Raw genomic sequence first — 21,488 nt, forward strand, 5'->3', positions numbered from 1 at the left:
AGAAGGTAGGGGAGGGTGGGGGAAAGGAGGAGAGATCAACCAAAGGACTTATATGAATATATGAATGGACACAAACACCAGGGGGTGAGGGAATGAGTGTGTGTGTGGGGGTAATGGAGAGATGAGGGCACATATGTAATACTTTATAAAGAAATTAAAAAAAAATAGTGAATCTGAGCACACCATGCAGGTTGTACAAGGGGCTGAGGCTTTTCATTCTAATAATCCTGACAGTTTGTAGACTGGCCTCTTGTAAGTTCAGGGAGCTGATGACCTAGCACCTCACCACAGGGCCCTGCTGGGACACTGCGCCTCTGATCTTAGCCGTCCCCAGCCCTCACCCGAAGAAGCACAGACAGGCTTAAACCCAGTGCCTTCCTCTTTTTAAAGAAATCCTCATGAAGGTGTGAGAGAGAAAGAAATACTACCAATGAGAGAGAGATTTCTATTGGCTGTCTCCTGCACACCCTCTGCTGGGGATCAAACTCACAACCCGGGAATGTGCCCTGACTGGAAATTGAAGTGGGGACCTCTTGGTTCATGGGTTGACAGTCAGCCACTGAGTCATACTGGTCAGATACCATGTCTGTTTGACACTGAATTCATGTTACCTGTCTGAGGACACAGAGTACTCTATGAGGCTCAGGCCCTGGCTCTTACCACTCGGAACCTCAGCAGCATCACTCCTCCCCGTGACATTAGACCATACTGCCTCCTCCTCCCACGGGTTCCTGACCCGGACCTAGTCACCTTCCCGTGCTTGCCAGCCTCTTAGTAAGACCTGACCCAGTGTAACTTCCAGGTGACACCTACCCTTCCTTACAACTCAACTGTTACTGTCTCCAGTGCCTAGGACCCCGTGTAGTTCACGGCCTTCCCTCTCCTAAGCTGCTCTCCTCCTTAAGTAGTAAATCTCCGCATCCTACACCACACCCTCCATAATGCTTTCTTCAGAACTTTTCCCCCCCTTTTTCCTTTAATCCTCACCCAAGGACATGTTCTCATTGAATCAAAGAAAGAGGAAGGGAGAGGAATAGAGGAAGGTCGATTGGTTGCCTCCTATACCCACCCTCCCTGGGAATTTAATCTCCGTGACCCTGCTGTGCACAGTGCAATGCTCCAACCAGCTGAGCCCCAGCCGCAAACTCGGACCCTTACTCCTGAGTTCTCCTGGACTTGAGACGCAGGTAGCACCGCACGGGTTTGCTAGGTCAGCCCCACACAGAGCACTTGGGACGGTGCTTCCTGCCAGAGTCCAGGGACCCTCCGGAAAGGCACGCGGCCGTGGCAGAGCCTGGCTGACGCTCACCACGTGTTGTTAAGTGTTGGTTGTTGAGTGGTTATAACGCTGGGAAGCCAGGCGTCCCATGATGAAGCATTTGCCTTCTGGGGTTTGATCTGCACTCAAATGGATTTTTGGTTGAGAGAAAAATCTTATTTTAACTTTTCAGGTTTTTTTTTTTTTTTTTTTTTTTTAAATCAATGACGTTGATTTTATTTGCTTTTGGAAGCAAATGTATCTTTTATGTATCTTCAGTGGGTAAACACACACCTTCAAAGGATGTTCTTTTAATAAACACAGGATTTTTTTATATAAAATGACATTTTTGTAGAAGGAAGTCTTTTTTTCATATCTCATGTGTAATCATAGTTACTAAAATTGTTTGGTTGCTATGAAAATACAAACCTAAGCATTGACTTAACTACTGCAACTTTTATGACTTCGTATAAAAATTTGGCAAAGTGAACTTCTTTTATGGAACTGTTAGTCACCTAGAATTGAACCCTGTACCATCAGCTTGATTGGATCAAACAGGTTGGATTAAGCCTACCTAATAAAAGAGTAATATGCAAATTAACCATCACTCTGCTCAAGCCACACCCACCAGCCATGCGCACTAGCCAATCAGAGCGAGTATGCAAATTAACCCCAATCAAGATGGGTGTAGTTGAGAGGCTTGGGTTTCCTGGCAATAGAGGAAGCCAAGCTTTCCACATACCCTGCTGGCCTAGGCCTCCACTCAAGGCTACAAAGTTTCAATTATAGAAAGTAAACAAATTCAAACAGAAATGGCTGCTGCCACAGAGTGAGAAGGAGGCTTGGCTCCGCTCCAGGCTACAAAGTTTCAATTGTAGAAGGTAAATAAATTGCAGATACCAGGGCCTCTGCTTAGGTCGCCAGGGGGCATGGCTAGCCTGCAAACCACCACAGGCCCCTCGCCCATGCCACCCCATACCCCAAGGGAACCCCCACCCTGATCCGGCACACCCTTCGGGGCAAACCAGCTGGCCCCACCCATGTACCAGGCCTCTATGCTATCTAATAAAAGAGTAATATGCAGATTGACCATCATTCTAACACACAAGATGTCTGTCCCCATGTGGTCAAAGATTCTGCCCCCATGTGGACACAAGATGGCTGCCACAAGATAGCCAGCAGGGGAAGGCAGTTGGGAGGCACCAGGTCTGCAAAGAGGACAGTTGGAGGCAATCTACCCTGCAGGGGAGGGCAGTTAGGGGTGGCCAGGCTAGCCGAGGAGGGAAGTTGGGGGCAAACAGGTTGACAGGGGAGCAGTTAGATATCAATCAGACTGGCATGGGAATAGTTAGGGGGTGATCAGGCTGGCAGGCAGAAGTAGTTAGAGGCAACCAGGAAGGCAGGCAGGCGAGCAGTTGGGAGCCAGCAGTCTTGGATTGTGAGAGGGCAGTTGGACATCCCTCAAGGGGTCCCAGATTGGAGAAGGTGCAGGCTGGGCTGAGGGACACCCCCCACCCCGTGCAGGAATTTCGTGCACCGGGTCTCCAGTTATATGATAATTTGCAAAGAGTTGAGAAATTAGCGTGTAAGGCAAGCATGTCAAACTCAAAGACTAACATTGGCCAAATAAATGAGGCATGAGGCCTGCAAGTTTGACATGCTTGGTATAAGGGCGTTTTCTTTGTGAATTAGACTCTTAAGGTCAAAGTCTCTGAGAAAGAAAGGCATTGTTTGCTAGCATTTTCCTGTCACTTCAGAGAAATAAAAGAAAAATGGCATGTATGGCATATCTGATTCTTCACAGAATTTGAAGTTTTGGCGTTTTCATTTGTAACTGGGTGGTGGGGTGTCAGAGGTCAGGGGTGCTGGGTTAGGGGTTCCCAGCAGGATGGGCCTAAGGTGGTGGGTGGCGCTTCAACCAAATGGTCTGCAAAGCCTGTGAGCTGCTCCCGAATCCCTGGAAACCGCCTCCACGGGATGTCTCTCTGGTCGCAGTGTCCACATTAGACCGGGTCTTGCAGTAAATGGGAGCTGCCGAGGTCAAGAACATGACTGTGGCGGCGCCATCTGGGGAGCACGGGGTCTCCTGTGCAGCCCAGGAGTGGCAGCACGTGCTGCTGGGCACAACAGTGGTAAACACGGTGGAAAGGAGGGTTCTTTAGAAGAACTCACTGCTTTTAGGCTCCTCACGAGTCCACAGTGGATGTGACTTGGGAGCATCGTCTCTGTGACGATCAAGTTTCCCTGGTTCCTGGGTCATTCCAGGGATGCACGGCCATGGCCACGCTCAGACCATGGGTCACAGACGTGGACACAGCCCCCAGACAGAAGGCCACAGTGATGGGGGACGTGCAGGGACAGCAGGGGGACTGGCGTCCTGTGTGCACAGTAGACACTCATTGGACGGAGAAGCGCGTTGTGCGCTGGTTGTGAAGCAGCTGACACAATATCGAGAGACATACTCTGACAGCCCCCACGGGTGTGTCTGACAGCCGCCGAAGCTTTTGTCAGGCGATGCCAGAGGATGAGGGTAGCTGGTGGCCTACCTTCTCCCCGGGGTCTGGCTGCAGTGTGACCGTGAAGAAATGACTCTCCCCGTTGTTCCCAGTTGTCCCCCCGACACAGGGACTTCCTTTCCTCCCCCTGTCCCTGCCCCAGCACATCCAGGGCCCCTGCTCGTCTCCGGGCTCGTCCTCCCTTTCCTGGAGGCGAGCCCAGGCCGGAGGGGACAGATCTAAATGTGCAGACCCTGGGCACAGTGGGAAGGAACGTGCAGCCTGAGGGCCACGGAGTGAGCCCTGAGTCAGCGGCGGGAGCCGTGCCGGGCAGACGCCAGCCAGCGCTGCTGCTCTCCCCGCCGCCTGGCCTGGGCTCACGTTTCCATGCTCACAGCTCCGATCAGTGCGGAGATGAAAAGTCTCCCGGCATTTATGGGCAGAAGGTGTGCGGGTGGGCCGGCTCCTGGGGCTGTCACCCCCGGACACAGCATTGCCATAAGTAAGATACCTTGAACACAGGCTAATGGGCTTCTCCTCCCTCTCCTCCTCTTCCTCCTCCTCCTCCTCCTCCCCCCCTCGGTCCCGCCCCACAGAGTGGCTACACGCCCCTGCACCAGGCCGCCCAGCAGGGCCACACGCACATCATCAATGTGCTGCTGCAGCACGGAGCCCGGCCCGATGCCACCACCACGGTAAGGCCCTCCGCACCCTGTCCCTCTGCCACGGCCAACGCCAGGGGTGGGGAGGGACCCTCTGTTAGTGCTGCTGAGTCACCGACTCCTGGGGACTCGGCACAGCCCAGCTGCAGCGTGACCGTGAAGAAATGACTTCCCCCGTTGTTCCCAGTTGTACCCACGAGACAGGGACGGAGGCTCAGCCTGTGGCTCCTCCAGTCCCTCCACCTCCTGTCGGGGCTCCTCCTGCTGCCTCTGCCCCAGCATCGCTGTCTTTTCCAAAGACCCGCCTCCTCCCGCGGTGTCCGAAGCAGGACAGCGCCCGTGTGCCGCCTGCCCGCCGTGCCCAGGCTGAGCAGAACAGGGTGCCACAGTCCCACCCCTCCTGAGATGGGCCTGCACCCTCAGGCCCCAGTACAGTGGACGGGGCTCAGGGGCAGGCGTGTTGGGCCCACCCCTTCCTCTGGCTTAGACAGGCTCCTGGGCAAGGGGCCATTGCGATGTAAACTAGGTGGAGTGATTCTCCAGGCATGCGCAGCAGCCTGCTGCTGTGTGGTGTCTGCACAGGGAGCGTGGACTGTGCTCAGGGGCGGCCTGCCCTCCGGTCTGCTGTGCACACAGGACGCCAGTTCCCCCCCTGAGGGAGGCGGGCCCTCAGCCAGGCTGGGTCTGGAGGCCTCGCTTTCCCAGCACCAGCCAGCCCCCAGAGCTGACCACCCAGGGGTTAAAGCCGCAAGTGCTTCTCATTAGGAGGAGGGGCAGATGCAGCTTGTTGTGTTTCCATGGTGACCTGCTCTCCAGGCTGGAGAAGTTACTAAGACACATTCAGATGTGATGGTGAAAAGAGAGATTTCCTCAGCTGTGCCTGGCCTGGCTCCTGGGGCGGTGAGCTCACTGGCTCCATTCTCTCTCTCCCTCTCCCCCTCCCCCCCACCCCCCCCACCCCAGAATGGCAACACGGCCCTGGCCATCGCTAAGCGGCTGGGCTACATCTCTGTGGTGGACACCCTGAAGGTTGTGACGGAGGAGGTCACCACCACCACGACGGTGAGTAAGGGGCCCACGGCTCTGCTTGAGTTCGGCTTTCCCGTCACTCTCCCCTCACCCCACGTCCTGTGCCGCGGTCTCTGCCTCTGGGGGTGAATCTGTGCGGCACACTGAGGGCCACACGTGAGTGCACTCACGGCAGCAGCCAGAGCTCCTGAGTCTTGCACATCCATGTGAAGTGTGTGAGTGAGTTCACAGGGTCTAGTTTTTCCTGCTCCTCTGCCCTCGTGCTGAGGTTGGGTATGACCCCCGCTGCCTGCCGAGGGGCAGGCCAGTCCCGGCAAACTTCTGAGCGGAGGGGACGCAGCCCCAGGAAGGCCCTGGTCCCTGCGGGGCTCACGGCGGGCCTGAAGGTTCCCGGGAGAACCATTCCTCCCCACTTCCTCTCGGCCTTTGATTATATTTTGTTCAAAAAGAGGTAGAAGGGAAACGGTCTGTGTAGGAAACAGAGTAGCTATGTAAAATGCTCACCACCCTCATTGACTGTGAGGGCAGGATACATGGTCTCTGCCCACAGGGCGGGGGGATGCAGAGCGGGGCGAGGGGCCTGGGCCGGGCCTGCGGACAGAGCTGGGTGCCTCCCAGGGCTGTTCTCTTTGCATCGATTTGTTGGTGACGTTTCTGAAGCTGCAGACAACAGCTCGGTGACTTATTCGGAAAGTGGACAAGCGAACAGTAGAGCAGTGGGACCCGAGGTAGAGAGGATGCGGTCAAACCTTGGCCATACGTTCACTGAAGGAGGTTCCAGCCACAGCCCAGGCTTAGACGATGGTCAGGTGGGAGGTGGGAGGAAGGACTGTGCTCTGGGCGGCGGCAGCCCGGGAAGCTCAGCAGTGGGTGAGCACAGCTGCAGGGACCCGTCCCACGTGGGGGAGTATGGTTTATTCCTGGACATGAAGCGCTGTGCGCAGACGCACAGGGTCATGCCACTTGTTTTCTCGGGCACTTTTAAAGCCTGTGGCCCATGTGCCCCAGTATTTTTAAAGACTTTTAAAATCCTCAGCTGAGGATATGTTTTTATTGATTTTAGAGATAGGGGAAGAGAGAGAGAGAGAGAGGGAGAGAGAGAGAGAGAGAGAGAGAGAGAGAGAGAGAGAGAGAGAGAGGGAGAGAGAGAGAGAGGAGGAAGAAGAAGGAGAAGAAGGAGAAGAGAGAGAATATGTATCATGGATATGAGTGACATTGATCAGTTGCCTCCCCTACTAGTATATACCCTGACCAGGGACAAACCTACAATCTATGTGCCCTGCCTGGGAATCGAACCCACAGCCTTTTGGTGTACTGGAAGATGCTCCAACTAACGGAGCTACCCAGCCGGGCTGTTTTTAGACATTCAAAGTGAAGTTTCTTTAAGAACTTATATAGGAGAATCACAGTAACCCCGAGTCACCCGAGAGGCTGAGTCTTGGTGGCGTCCTCTTGCTCTCTGGTTCCTTAGGGCAGGGGCGTCTCCTCTGCAGCAGGGAGGTTTGTGTCCTATTGGGTGTCTTTGAAGCTCCGTGTTCATCGCAGGTGGCCATGACCTGGGTTCTTACACTCCTGTGCACTGGGTCATGTGTGTGCGTCTTTATCAGGTTCCCCCTAGGGGCCGCTTGCATCCTTTTTGTATCTTTTTTTCCTCTTCCATTCACTCATTAATCCACCTGAAGGGTTTCTGGGTAGAAACAAGTGCGGAGGGGTGGTCAGCAGTGAAAACATCACCCCCCATCTCCCAGCAGCAGCTCCAGGTGGTATCTGAAGGGAGGCACATCGGTTCTATGAGAGAAAAATGCTTCTTCAGCACAACAAAACTGTAGGTCAGGCATGTCCACCGTCAGAGATGGCAGGCTCTACGTGTCACTTAGAACAAATGACCCAAACTACACAGGCCACGTTTATCGAGAGGGCGGTCAGCTTTCTAAACTCTGGCCACACAGGCTCTCAGACACCCAGTGAGCCAGCCACACAGCCAGTCCCCACCCCTTGCTCTGTGGGCACTCAGATCCCCTGTGGACCGATCGACAGCCAGGGCCCCATACCCAGGACGGGGCTCTCAGACCCCCAGTGAGCCAGGCAGACTGCATTCCCCACACCCAGCTCGGGGGCTCAGCACCCTGTGAGCCAGACACACAGCCAGTCCCACCCCCAGCTCTGAGGCACCAAGGCTTCAGCACTCTGTGGCTGTGTTTCTCCTCTGTAACTGCTGTTCTCACGCTGCCGAGCTGAGCGCTGCCCCATCAAACCACCGGACCCTCCAGGTGAGAAGCCAGCTGACAAATAACAAGGTTCCTGGCAGAAGCCAGGCCTGCGTCAGCGGTGGTCAGCGAGGGGCAGCAGGCCAGCGGGGAAGGATCTCCTGCTGAGTGGTCTAATGCAGGGGTTGCCAACCAATGGTCTGCAGACCACTGTGGTCCATGAGGCCCGAAGGTTGGTGACCGCTGGCCTAACGTGCCTGCCTTTATTCTCCTCTCACAGTCCGTTCTTCTCTCATGGTTGTGAGTTTTACTGTTTTCTGAAACGGAATCTGGGGCTAAGAATTGAAAAGTGAACAGTTCCTTTCTGTTACTCGAGTTTTGCGAGTCTGCTCCTGCGGAAGAGATTTCACTCTTCTCCGCACAGCGGGGCAGTGTCATTGATGATGCGAACACAGAACAGAGCTCAGGAATTGCGGGGGTGCATATAGGGTTCAAATTGAGTTTGTCAGATTCCAAAGCCCATGCTCCTAACCCTCCGGCATAACAGAGCTTGGCTTTGCTGAAAGTAGCTCAGCAGGAATTTTGTGAAAGAAAGCTTTTCACTCATTTTCAATTTAAGAAAAGCCCTCTTACCTGGCCCCTTTGGTTATGTTCATGGAAGCATCATATTCAGTATCATTTCCTAAGGTCCACAGACTCACTAAAATAACAGCCACTCACTGACAGGCAAATAGCATAAGCCAATTTAATAATTACGTAAAATAAACAAAATTAAGTTTTACGCTGTCACCTCTTAAACGGAGTAGTTGAATGATGGCTATACAGCGACTACACACATCACACATTGGATTCATGGGATGTCCCTGGAGCAGCCACGCGGGTTTCTGCGCTGCTTTCCTCCGAGGTCTTTGCCCAAAGCCCTTGTGTGGGGAGAGGCGTCGGCAGCCGCTGGTGAAGGGAAAGGTGCGGCTGCACATGCTTCGGAGGCGTTGGAATCGGGCTGTTTCTCACCTTTACTCTATGAGACACTGAGGGGCAGGGACAGCGCCCCAGGAGGGTCCTGTGCAGGAAGAGGCATCGGGACCAGGGGCCCTGTCTCTGGCAGCGGAGCAGGAGGCAGTCTCCTGAGGTGGCTGGTAGAACCCTGAGATGAGACCCAGGGGGCCACTGAGGAACATCTGTCAACTCTGTGTCATTTGCATAATTTTAAAGTGTCCCACCCTCTTTTATGCTGTGTATAACCATTGATAGAGCCTAAAGAATGGAATAAGCCACCACCATGGAATGGCATTGTGTTGTCGTTTAAATATTGGGGAATTCTTTGAAAGCAGTTAAGATGCCAGTATTCCAAGTTCCAATTCTTCCCTAACGAGATCGCTGCTTCCGATGCCGTGATGCATGCCTCCGCGACAGCTTTTAAGGTGGAGTCGGGCGTTTTCTGGGAAGCTAGCCCATTGCTCACGAGCCCCATGTGCTGTTTGGCCCCTTGAGTGTTCTAACGCCACTTCTTCGAAATAGACTCGCCCAGGCTGAAAACGGATTTCTGCGCATGGGCCACCAAGTTTGCACTGTACCTGCACGCCCTCACGTGTATTTTGTGGAAGAGCCGCACTCAAGAGGCCAAAGAGCCGCATGTGGCTCGCGAGCCGCAGTTTGCCAACTACTGGCCTGGAAGGCTCAGTGTCTGTCTTGCAAAAGGAGATCACTCCTGCAGTCTGTGCTGTGTGCACTCCGTAACACCCACATCTGTGACATTTACTTGTCCCGTGTCCTATTATCTTAAAGAGACTGTACACTGAGAACAGAACCTTCTAAACTTTTCACATGATTTTTCCAGGTTGATAACATCTATGTAGCGAAGCTTAAAAACAACCTGTTGACTGTATCTCAGAGGCTTTTGGTGAAGTCTGCTCTCATTTTGAGATTCCTCTTTTTGAAGTTCCAATAATGATGCCAGTTGATGTGTCTGAAACAGCTCCTGGCCCACAGTGGCCGTTCAGTGCTTCCTCGGTGCCTGAGTGACCCTGCTCCGGCGCTTCAGCGTATGACTAACTTAGCACTGAGTTCAGTGAAAGCAGTTCATGCCAGCTGACGTTTACTGAGTACTAACGTATGCTAGGTGCTCTTCTTAGTGCTCTTGTATTATTTTGTTTAATCTTCATAACTTGTGAGTAGTAGTATCGCTGTTCACAGATGAAGAAATTGAGGCACAGAAGTAAGGAACTAGCAAGGCCTCAGAGCTAACAATGGGGAAGTTCGAATTGGAGCCACTCACAGGCCAGGACACGCAGAGAGGACACGGGTCCCCCGCTCTGGGTCTCTGATCCCAGGAGACATGTTTTCTGCCGGACAATCTACGTCTTTCCCGTGGTTTACTGTGTCTTTTCCCCGGTTTGGTTTTTAATAAATTGTGTATGTTCATTGCTCTTTTTTAGGGCTTTCTTTGAGCTGTCACCTAGTTCAGCTCAGGGAGGCCCTGAGTGTGGTGAGCCGTCTGCTACGTACAATTGGCCGTTTGTGCCACTGCAAACGAGTTCGCTTTTCAAGTGGGAACTCACAGCAGCGGGCTTTCTCTGGTACAGCCTCATGGGCCCGTGGTCTTTCGTCCTCAGGAGGACACGGGTTTTCATGAGAGAAAACTAGAAAAAGAATTTCCAGACAGATGGGCCTTGGGCCGACGCTGAGTCGGGCTCCCCTGGCTCCCGGGTCTGCTGTTATAGTTTGTTTTCAGGCATTGATGATATTTCTCTCTGCAGACTGTCACTGAGAAACACAAGCTGAACGTTCCTGAGACCATGACCGAGGTGCTTGACGTTTCTGACGAAGAGGGTGAGGCTTTCTTTGCGTTCTTCTGTGGCATCTGTCCTGGTCCCGCCAGGAAGCTGCCCCATCTTGAGGGACTGAACCGGGCAGTGGGTGTAGGCGCTAGCAGATTCACTATGAAGTCATGTGTTCACCTTCGTTTCAATACATTGACTTTTGCCATTTGGGGAAGGAGGATTCCATTAGTGTATTTTCAACTGGTGTTATCCTTCTTGGCTTGTAAGTAGCCGGCCTGGGAAGGGAAAGGCTGGGAACTGGGCCATCTGTTAAAATATCTGCCTGATAGTACAGTTATTAGCATATGTGGGGGGTTTTGTTTGTTTTGTGTTTTTAAAATATATTTTTATTGATTTTGGAGGGGAAGGGAGAAGGAGAGAGAAATAGAAACACCAACGAAGAAAGAGAATCGATTGGCTGCCTCCACATTCACATGTGTGCACCACACTGGGTTTTGTGGGGTCACTTTTTTCATTCATATCTTGAACAGCTCTTAAACAGTCTGGTGACCACGTAATTGATGGGGAAGTACTTAGTGACTCAGGTACCTTCAGAGGAAACGGTTGGAGTGAAAGCTTTTCTTTGCTTTTAATTTTTCTTAACCGCATAGAAGCTACGTGCTTAATATTTAAATCTGGGTGCCTAACACTAACCTGTTCCTTTTGAAACAGCATGTGTAATACAAGTGAGATGGTGTGAGACGGGTGAGGTGGTGTGAGACGGGGAAGGGGTGTGAGACAGGGAGGGGGTGTGAGAAGGGTGAGATGGTGTGATATGGTGAGGTGGTGTGAGACGGGTGAGATGGTGTGATATGGTGAGGTGGTGTGATGGATGAGAAGGTGTGACATGGGTGAAATGATTGTGTAGTACAGGTGAGATTGTGCACTTGAGTGTGGTTTTTACTAACTTGGGAGGTTAAGCCATGACTTGCTTTTGCTATTAGTGATTTTGCAACTATCATTGAAACTTATTAACATAGTTAAATTATCTAGTGACCACTGTATGAGTATTTTCTCCAAACTAATATTTCTTCTTAGAATGCAAATTTAGAGAAACAGTAAGCCTTTGATAAGTTGACATTGAGCTAGCAACAACTAAGTTAGTTTGCTTGAAGTGAATGTAGGTTAAATCATTCTTGGTTGAAGATGTTTTGATGTGGTGAAAGGTATTAGCTTAGTAGTACTGTGACCATTCTTAAGGCAGCTAGGATTGGGTTAGATGACCTTCAGACCACCTGTGAAGGGCCACAAAGCGCAGTGTGTTCTATACAACAGACCTGTCTTCCCTGTCCCCTCCCTTCCTCATCAACATGAGTCTTCCCACATGTTAACAAACTCACACATGTTTTTCTGAAAACAACTTAGGTTCTTTGCTAACCAGACAATGCCTGTGTTTAGGTAAGTTAACTCTTAGAATGGATCCTGAAATCTTTTTCTCCCAGAATTAAATGAAAGGGACTCCCATTTATTTGACTCAGAGAAGCACTGCTAGTCATGATTTACATGTTAAGAAGGGGGTAGTGGGACCAATGAGTCCGCAGGCCTGTCCTAAACGTCTGAGCTGCTCGGCCTTGTCCCTGCACTCCGACCCCGGCTTCCTTTTTGTGGCCACCTCGCTGCCCCGCCCGAGCGTGGACTCTCTCCCAGTTATTCCACACCGCACCCTCAAAGGACCTGTGTTCCTCTTTCACTCCCACACTCGCTTCTCACCTGAACCCCCACCACACCTGCCACCAAAGCCACACCCAGACAAGCTTCGCTGAAACCTCCTAAGGCAGTAGTCGGCAAACTGTGGCTCGCGAGCCACATGCAGCTCTTTGGCCCTTGAGTGTTGCTCTTCCACAAAATACTGTGTGTGGGCCCACACGTACAGTGTGATTGAAACTTCGTGGCCCATGCGCAGAAGTCGATTTTCAGCTCTCAAAAGAAATTTCAGTCTTTGTACTTGGTATTTGGCTCTATTGACCAATGAGTTTGCCGATCACTGTCCTAAAGGATCACAACAGACTAGCACCGACTTGGTGGCTCATATGTATCCTGTCCCTGTTCTGGGGGCCAGGATCCATGGGGACTCTCACTCCAAGGCTCCAAGGAGGGCCCAGCCTGTGTCTCCACTTCAGTGGCTGCAGCGCCCCTGAGCCCTGCTGCCCCGTGTCTGCCTGTCCCCGGAGGAACGCTCAGCGGTTCCTCCGCTCAGATCACATCTTAGTGCTCACCTGTTACACTGACAAAGCCCGTCACCAAGCCAGCTGCCCTCCCCGAGGCCCCCAGTGGGAGCCCTCCTGAAGCAGCCTCAGCCCCCTCGGGCCTTGTGGTTTGCAACATCAGTTCACATCCTGTGTGTCGGTCCGTGTCGATGTAGGTGGGGGTGGGCTGTGTTACTGTTTCAGCTTGTTGACGTAGCATCAGCTGTAAATCAGCTGCCAGGACAGGGACATGAGGAAGAACACTAAACACAGAATTACAACCAGGTGGTTTCTTCTCGGTGAGGAAGAGGATGCAGGCCGGATACGGTTTCTCTGTTTTCATGCTCTCCAGCACACATGCTCTGTGTGCTGCTGCTAGGCAGGGTTTCGGGACGGAATGCTGTCCTCACACTCGGCAAGTAATTCTCCCCCCCATGCTTCCAGGAGACGACACGATGACGGGGGACGGCGGCGAGTACCTGCGGCCCGAGGACCTGAAGGAGCTGGGTGACGACTCGCTGCCCAGCAGCCAGTTCCTGGACGGGCTGAGTTACCTGCGCTACAGCCTGGAGGGCGGGCGCTCCGACAGGTACCAGCACTTGCACAGAGCACCGGCCAGCGGGAGCCCGCGCACTCCTGTTGCATGAGGAAAAAGCAGGCTCGGTGCTGCCACTCAGGAGGACATCCTCCCTCTTGGCATTAGCGGGTCCTCTGCTTCCTCACAACGTCAAGAGGGGAACAGGCCTGGAGAGGTTAAATAAGGAGTAATTCAAGCAGCTAGTAAGGAGCAGAGACATCGCCCTTTAAGAAGTAGAGGTTTTAGTCACCGGCCACTACCCTCTGGTCCAGGAAAAAGGGCCCTCTAAGTCCCCTGGGTGTCAGTGGAGTGCCGTCATTTCTGTGAGTAGAAGCTGTCTGGAGGAAGGATCAAAAGATACGCATTGAGAGGAAGAGGCAAGACAGAACCCCGCAAGGGCCTCGCACGCTCTGAGCCGGATCTGGAGGAGCGGTTTGTAGACAGATCTGGCGGTTTGCTGGATGTTCTGAAATACCAGAGCAGTGCTGTTTTTTGGGCGCTCTATCCTACATCCAGCGGTGGTTAATTTCAGAGTAAGAACATGGCTCCCCTTCCAAAGTAGGGCTGCCGATTTAGGGTGTGTGTGTGGTTGACCCTAGAGTGCGCTCATTAATGTCTTTTGCTCATCAGTCGTCTCAGTTCACACTTGTCATCCTGGCATTTCTAAGCAGTGGCTGGCATATGTGGAGTCCAGGAAATGGATGCCCTAAAGGGGCGTCATTTCTAAATGGATAAAAACGAAGTTTTCTTGGGCTTTTTTCTTGAGCACCAGTGCTGCGCCCGCCCCCAAAACCCACCCCCATTTTCTAAAACAGCTCAGGGTGCCTCTGACCTTCCTCCCCCTGGGCTGGCCTCGCCTGGGCGCTGCAGGTAAAGAAGTGACTAAGAGACAAATGGCTGAATTCCTAGCCCAGCAGGTGGGAGAGGCCAGCCAGGATGGGGGTGCCAGGTGGCCCCTGGTGGCAGGAGAGAGGGTTGGGAGGGCTTTGAGGTCTTATCAGAACACAAGGCTTCTGATTGGGGAGAAACGGTGTTCCCCAATGGGTGCTGAGCGTGCACGTGAAAGGAGGTGATGTCTGCATGTCGGGGTCCCTCTGACACAGGACAGGAGATCCGTTCTACAGGGTGTTGTCAGGACTTGGAGGGGAGCTGCTGCCAGTTCAAGCTGGTGGGAAGACTGGACTCTGGGGAGTTGGAGACTGGCCAGCCCTGGTGCGGGCTTCAGGGTGGGTGAACAGAGGAGGAAGACAGAGGGTGTCCTGGGTCAGGCTGCCGGAGAGGGCCCCCGGGGGACCGTGACGGGCCATGCTCCATGTGAACTCTGACATGCTGATAGGTGTGGACATCACGCTATGAGATTTCTAAAAGGCTTCCATTTTAACAAAGTGAGTTGTTTATGGCTGTGGGCACATTCTTCATCGTCTATGGATAATCATGTTGCTGTCAGCCGGAGGTCTTCCTTTTCAGCCTGGTCTTTTTTTATTAAAAATAAGTGCTCAAGTGGATCCCTGTCCTCTGGAAGGACTCGGTTTCCTTGAGAAGGAAAGTAGAGCGATGCTTTCTGTAAAGCAGGACACGAAGGCTGGCCGATCCTGCTCAGACTGACCCTGATCAGGCTGGTCTAGTCTCAGCTGCAGTTGCTTTTCCAGAGCACGAGGCCGCCACCTGCAGGCAGTGGCTCCCGTTCCTGGTTGTTCTGAAAGTTTCTTTGTTCTGCTTATATAATTCAATATGTTACCTTGTCGGTAACCATCTTACCTTCTCGTTGTTTTTCTATTTGGTGTGCCTCCAATAGTGCCGTGCCCAGGTAGGTGCCTGTGGTCTGGCAGCCTAGCCCTCCCAGCCCATCCATTTCCCTGCTCCCTGCTCGACATGCTTGTGTGTGCTGTGTTCACAGGGGCGCTTCCATTCTAGAATCATGGATGTATTCTATAATTAGGGTTTTTATGTATTAAATTGAGTGATTACTTGGGCTGGAAGGTACATATATTAATAGAATGAAAACTAGAACAAGCTTGGCGTGAATTCACCTGATACAGAGCCCCCCTGTGGTTAGAAGCAGTAGAGTGGCTCCAGCAAGGAACCTAATTATCCTTGCTGTGGAAGATGATGGAAAAATTGTTGTGACGCCTAACGCACATGTGGGAGCACAGAAGATTAAAAATAGATACACAGTTCTGAGGTGCGGCCAATAAGAACACAGTCGTTGACTGGGTTTTGCTTCCGTTTTATTAGTGCTTCACACTGAAAACGCTCCCCAGATTCAGTGTAAAACACTGCCCAGCAGTGAGCCCCGGCAGCTTCTCCCTGGGTGAGAGCAAGCACATGCACCCTTTCCAATTGCTGCTTCAGTGAGGCTGGAGGACACCAGGTCCTGGGTGTCATCACTGCAGATCTCAGTGAACTTAATGGACTTGGATACAACCAATGTGTGTCTACAGCAGCGTACCAGAGTGAAGTATGCCTTTTAGGTCATAACAAGCCTTCAGCACGTCTTAGCTGGCCCGCAGGTGGGACTGTCCACTCCTGTGGTCCATGGTCTTGGAAACTCATCCAGTGAAGAGGGGCCTCTGCCTTAATGCCAAAACAACGGCCACCTCTTGCAAAACATTTTTACTGGTTTGTAATGTTTCCAGTCCCATGAAGAGTTTCTGGGCCAAAGATGTGAATTATTCTAGACTCCTGTGCTGGTCATTTTTCCTTCAAAGAGAATAAATTCTCTGCTATTGAAATACTTAATTTCACTTCAATATATCTATAACAAATCGAACAAAAGAGCAATTAGAAGCCATAAACATTGCCTAAATAACTAATTAGCACTGTAGGATGCAGAGTGAGCTAGAATGAAGTCCCACAGGTAGAGACATGTAGATAGATGGTTCCAGTGGATTCATTCTCCTTCCAACTGTTCCCCCTCTGTCTACACGCTCCAATCTCTCCTTGTGGTTGTGTTACCTCGTCTCTTCCTTTCCTTCCTTCCCTCTCTCTTTTCCTTTCCTGTTGGGGTTTCAGGAAAGACAGAAAAATAGCACCACACCCCCTCTGCTCCTGGGGCGCACACCAGCAGGGAGACTGACTTGGGTTAGGAGGTGGGCATGGTGACTACAGCATGCGGCTTCACATCCTAAGGGCCAATGAGCCCCTTAATCCCTCACCGCTAAGGCAGACGGCCAGACAGACAGCGGTGGTGTGTCCTTGAGAGGGGAACCCAGTCTCAGCTGTCACTGGGTCTGATTGAGGCCCGTGTTTTACCATGCAGTCTGCTCCTATCCCCGCTGACCTGTTGCCACTGTCCCAGGGCTGCATGTCAGGGCCAGTTCTACCTGCTGGTGGTGTGTCCGCCAGCTGTGAGGAGCAGGCTTCTGCCCTGCACCTGGGGCTCCTCGCCTACATAAATCTAGTCCTTTAACCGTGGAAGTCACCGTCTGGGTCTCTGCATTCCAAAGCCGTGGAGAGAGACGACGAGTGAACAGATCAGAGCCCTGGAGCCCAGGGGCTGGTGCAGCACAGGGACGGCCCTGGCATTTCAGGAGGCTGCCCGGTGTGCTGGCTCCCCGGGCCCACTTCTCATCACAGCACGGAGAGCTGAATGCAAAGCTTAAGTATCTTTGCAGTTTAAAGCCAGGGGGGAGGGGGGAAGTGCAGGGGCGAGAAGTTATTAAATTCCTTAAATGAGACAAGATTGGCTGAAATGAAAGACTCTTCCCCCCCATAATTTAACCCCATCCCCTAATTCAAGGCCAGGCCAAGGTCACTCACAGTGCCCTTCACCCCATTATGGAAAGTGCATTGTTGAAATCCAAGGCACACCTATAAATGGGGCTGCGGCTGCCCTGCCTCCAGGACAGACCCCCCAGTGGCCCCATAATTCCCCTGCTTCCCTGGGCTGAGACTAGACCCTCTGTCTTCACCAGGAGCCTGGGAAGCAGAGAGAGTGACCTCCCATACTAGGCTTAGGTTCCATCTGGTCAGAAACATGCAGTCCACGTAGGTGTAAGTGTCACACCTGCAACTCGGGGCATGAAGCCTGGAGCAGGGCAGGGGAGAAGGCCCCGCACCGCACCGCACGCACCGCAGGCACTACCTCCCAGCAACAGTTTCTCAGGCAACCGGCCGGCTCAGCTGCCACTCGTAAAGTCACAGCGTGTGGCTTACAAAATTAGGTATAGTTGCAAAATGGAACAGTTGCTGCTGATAAATGGCCCAGTTAGTTCATAATTCCACACGCCTCAGGCCATATCTACCGGCTGGAGGGATGCACACCTTGGCTGCTGTAGATGCCTTAGGACCATGGCTCAGTCCCTGTGGGCTTTGGCTGTTGTTTTGAATGTAGATCTTTAAACTTGGGCTAACATGCATAAAATACAGCTCATTACAGTGTACATGTGGGCTGGGAAGGAATTAATTTCATCTATGAGGATGTCAGTGTTCACTCATCACATCTGAGCATGTAGCTCAGAGCATTGACATGCAGATCGCATAGAAGGTGAAGCCCTAGCTGGCCAGGCCTGAGCCCGTGTGAAGCAGCGTCCCCCAGTCCTCCGCTCGGCAGTTGCTTTGTGCTGGCTGACGTGTCTGGGTCTGGTCAGTGCTTAGAGACGCTTTCTGTGTGCCTGTGTCATCGCCACAGCGTTGCACTGGGCACAGGACAGCGAGGGCAGTGCTGGCCTCTGATGTGGCCGTGGGGACATGCTCGGGCTGCTTCCTCGGGAAGTCTGCATGCGGCTGGTCCCGTTCCTGCCTCCCGGGGTTCCCGGCCCTCAGGGTCACCGCTGCGGTCAGGGCGGGTGAGGGCACATGGAAACCTGCCTGTCACCCTGTTCCCACCACGGGCTGACTGTCCCCTAATATTTCCTACTTGCAGGGAGATGAGCATTTGGCTCAGATGTTAGAAAGCAGCCCTGGAGTTATTTCCTGGGTGAATTTCTTGTACCAGCAGCTAGTGAGTGCCAGTTGCGGGCCTCAAACCTTTGTGGGGCGAGCAGGAGTCAGATTAGGAGTGTCAGATTCTACCTCCTGGTTCCCTGGGGCCCCTGCCATTGGGTGGCAGAGCCAGGCAGGGGTGTGTTCCCGTGGGGTGAGGGGCCTGGTGGCACAGAGCCCGCGCCTGTCCCCGGAAGGTCCCGGCAGCTAACTGCACGCTCTCTTCGCTCTCCTGCTCGGCTCGCCATGCCCTCCTCCCTGCCCTGCCCCACTGTGGGTGCGTGACCACGGCCTCTGCTCACCTGCCAGCCTCCGGTCCTTCAGTTCCGACAGGTCGCACACCCTGAGCCACGCCTCCTACCTGAGGGATAGCGCCATGATCGACGACACCGTTGTGATCCCCAGCCACCAGGTACGTGAGTGCAGGCCACTTGTTCCCTCGGCAGGGCGTGGAGCATCAGTGGATGCTGGACATGTCCAGAGAAAGCCTTTTCTTCTAAAAAAAAAAAAAAAAGAAAAGAAAAAGAAAGAAAGAAAGAAATCAAATGAGTTAGTTAATGGGCCAGAAGAGAGTTGACTGTTTTTCTAAAACATGGAGAATGTTCTCTAGATTTCTCAATAGCAGAGTTTTTCTGAAACAATGTACTGCTTGTTTCTCTGGCTATTGCGCATCTCTGAGGAGATTAATCATGAAGACCGGCTCCTCCAGAAGTCCCTGTTGTAGGGATGGTGGGGAGGCGCGTCCGAGGTCTGAGACGAAAGGTGCGGCTACCTGTGTCTCTTTGTGCTAGATGGTTATCCGGAGAAAAGGTAGTTTATTAGGACATCTTGGCGTGGGTAGGATGTTATAGTTAGGGCTGGCTGGATATACAGACACCCACCCTCTTCAAAGACGATGACAGTGATCTAACAGCAATAAAGCCATCTAAGCGGGAATGTGTTACCAGCATACCTCCCTCACGTTTTAAAGGGGCTTTTCCAGGCAGTGCCACTGTCTGAGGCGCCCCTCTCAGAGGCGGGTACATTGTCATCGCAGCGGAGGGGGAGAGCCGTGTCCCTGAGCCGTGTCCTTTGTGTGCAGGTGTCAGCGCTCGCCAGGGAGGCGGAGAGGAACGCGTACCGCCTCAGCTGGGGCCCTGAGCACCTGGACAATGTGGCCCTTTCTTCCAGCCCCATCCACTCGGGGTGAGTCTGGTGTCATGTGTCCCGATCGGGGCAGGGGCGAGTGGACAGCAGCAGCTTTGTCCGGGGACTGTAGCGGAGGCCAGCTCACAAGGGACGTGACCTTCGTTTAAACTTGTAAATAACACAGCTTTGTCCACCTGGACTCCATCTTCGTGGACAAACCAGCAAAAAGGGTTGAATTCCACATAGAAAAGCTGACGTTCCAAAATAACCGGTAGCATTGTGTCAGACAGCTCGCTCACTAACCAGCAGCTGCTGGGCATCCTGGCTTTCAGAGGTCTTGAAAGGAAGGGCAGGAGTATTTGCTTTCTGGACAGTTTTATTTACTGAGTGAACAGCAGGGAACAGATACCTCTCCCCCGTAGGAGCGCACTGAATGCGATGTGCCTGGGAGCTGGGGCGCACAGACAGGAGGAGGAGTCCTGTGCAGGTGGCAGTAGGGAGACTAGAGGGCACCCATCAGCTCAGTCACCTGCCCGGAGCCAGCAACCACTGAGAAATGCCACCTTTTGTATCAGCTCACTAAAAACTGGGGCTTTGAGTTATGATCGTAAACATATAGAAAGATCTGAAGGCATAAGAATTCAGTTATGTGGACCATAAATCCTGTAAGGAGTTTTTTTTATTTATTTATTTATTTATTTATTTATTTATTTTAAATATATTTTATTGATTTTTTTTTTTACAGAGAGAAAGGGAGAGAGATAGAGAGCTAGAAACGTCAATGAGAGAGAAACATCGACCAGCTGCCTCTTGCACACCCCCTACTGGGGATGTGCCCGCAACCCAGGTACATGCCCTTAACCGGAATCGAACCTGGGACCTTTCAGTCCGCAGACCGATGCTCTACCACTGAGCCAAACCGGTTTCGGCCTGTAAGGAGTTTTAAATAGTAACTTCGCAGTTGGATTTTTCCTCTCGTTCTGTTACTTTTATTCACCAAGTAATTTCATAATTATATGTAAACTCTTAAAATATTTGCTCATTTAACCACTTTTAAAAGCCCCACCCATATGTTATCTAACCAAATAAAGTATTTTGGCTAAAGGATTCCAAATTCCTTATCCATAATGCCCGGCACAATTTGAATGGTGGGTCTTACTCGTTGCCATTATTCTGCAATAGTCTCTTGCCAGGAAGGCGTTCTGAGGCATTGTAGTTATGAAGTTTGCATCGCATAGACGAAGCTTCTCCTAAAGATTCATAGACTATAAAACTAGGTACATACATAGACATAGAAAATAAGCAAAACACTCTTTTCCTTGTTAAAAAGGCATAAGCAAGTTCCTAATGCAAGATATGCAAGGGGATAAAAGCCAAATTAAACCTCATATCAGTTTACTTACACATTCTAAGTATAAAATGAGATTATCAACATCTGACCTATTAATTATTCAAAAAGCATAACATTGCATTCTGCTACCACTTTCTGAACAACGATGAGAAGAAGGAAGAGGTTGGCCCTGGAATGGGAACCAGTGCAGCCCAGGCCATACCCAGCCCAGGGAGCGAAGGGTTATTTTAAGCACAATGTAATTTACTACTTTTTTAAAATACATTTTTATTTCAGAGAGGTAGGGAGAGGGGGAGAGAGACAGAGAGACATCAGTGATGAGAGAGAACCATTGACCAACTGCCTCCTTCACGCCCCCTCCTGGGGATCAAGCCTGAAACCCGGGCATGTGCCCTGACCAGGAATCGAACCATGACCTCCTGGTTCATAGTTCATCGCTCAGTCACTTAGCTATGCTGGGCAGGCACAATGTAACTTACTATTAATGGCCGAATTTACAAAAGAATCAAAAACTAGAGCCTCAGTGGTTAAAGATTAATCACTTAGTAAGGTAAGGGTCTTTAATCTTGGTCTCTAATAAACCAGTTCTTCTGTGAACTTGAAAGGTGATCGCTGACCATATATTCTAAACTCTGGTTGGGCATTAGAATCACCTGGGAGCCTTCACATGCTGACATCCAGGCCCCACCCAGTCTCAGTGGCATTTCTGTGGAGTGATTTCTACAAGTGTCTGTATCCAGACGTGTTTTACACAAACTGTGAGAAAGGACCATCCTGACCTAACAAAGCTCTGATTATCACGGAGACCTAGATAACAAACCTGTACACATTCCTGACACATTGCTGAATTCTG

General features: G+C 51.8%; 1 protein-coding gene across 1 annotated transcript in view; it reads left to right on the forward strand.

Moving 5' to 3' along the window:
• Positions 1-21,488, forward strand: part of ANK2 (ankyrin 2) — a 177,211-nt gene that overhangs the window by 89,860 nt on the left and 65,863 nt on the right. The window contains exons 21-28 of the mRNA XM_045586032.1: positions 4,350-4,448; positions 5,379-5,477; positions 10,408-10,480; positions 10,962-11,015; positions 13,101-13,245; positions 15,029-15,040; positions 18,466-18,568; positions 19,238-19,341. Coding sequence (XP_045441988.1) covers positions 4,350-4,448; positions 5,379-5,477; positions 10,408-10,480; positions 10,962-11,015; positions 13,101-13,245; positions 15,029-15,040; positions 18,466-18,568; positions 19,238-19,341 — 689 coding nt within the window. The remainder of the gene's footprint in view (positions 1-4,349; positions 4,449-5,378; positions 5,478-10,407; positions 10,481-10,961; positions 11,016-13,100; positions 13,246-15,028; positions 15,041-18,465; positions 18,569-19,237; positions 19,342-21,488) is intronic.

The sequence above is a fragment of the Pipistrellus kuhlii genome, unplaced genomic scaffold (assembly GCF_014108245.1).
Source record: "Pipistrellus kuhlii isolate mPipKuh1 unplaced genomic scaffold, mPipKuh1.p scaffold_m20_p_21, whole genome shotgun sequence".
Taxonomy (NCBI): domain Eukaryota; kingdom Metazoa; phylum Chordata; class Mammalia; order Chiroptera; family Vespertilionidae; genus Pipistrellus; species Pipistrellus kuhlii.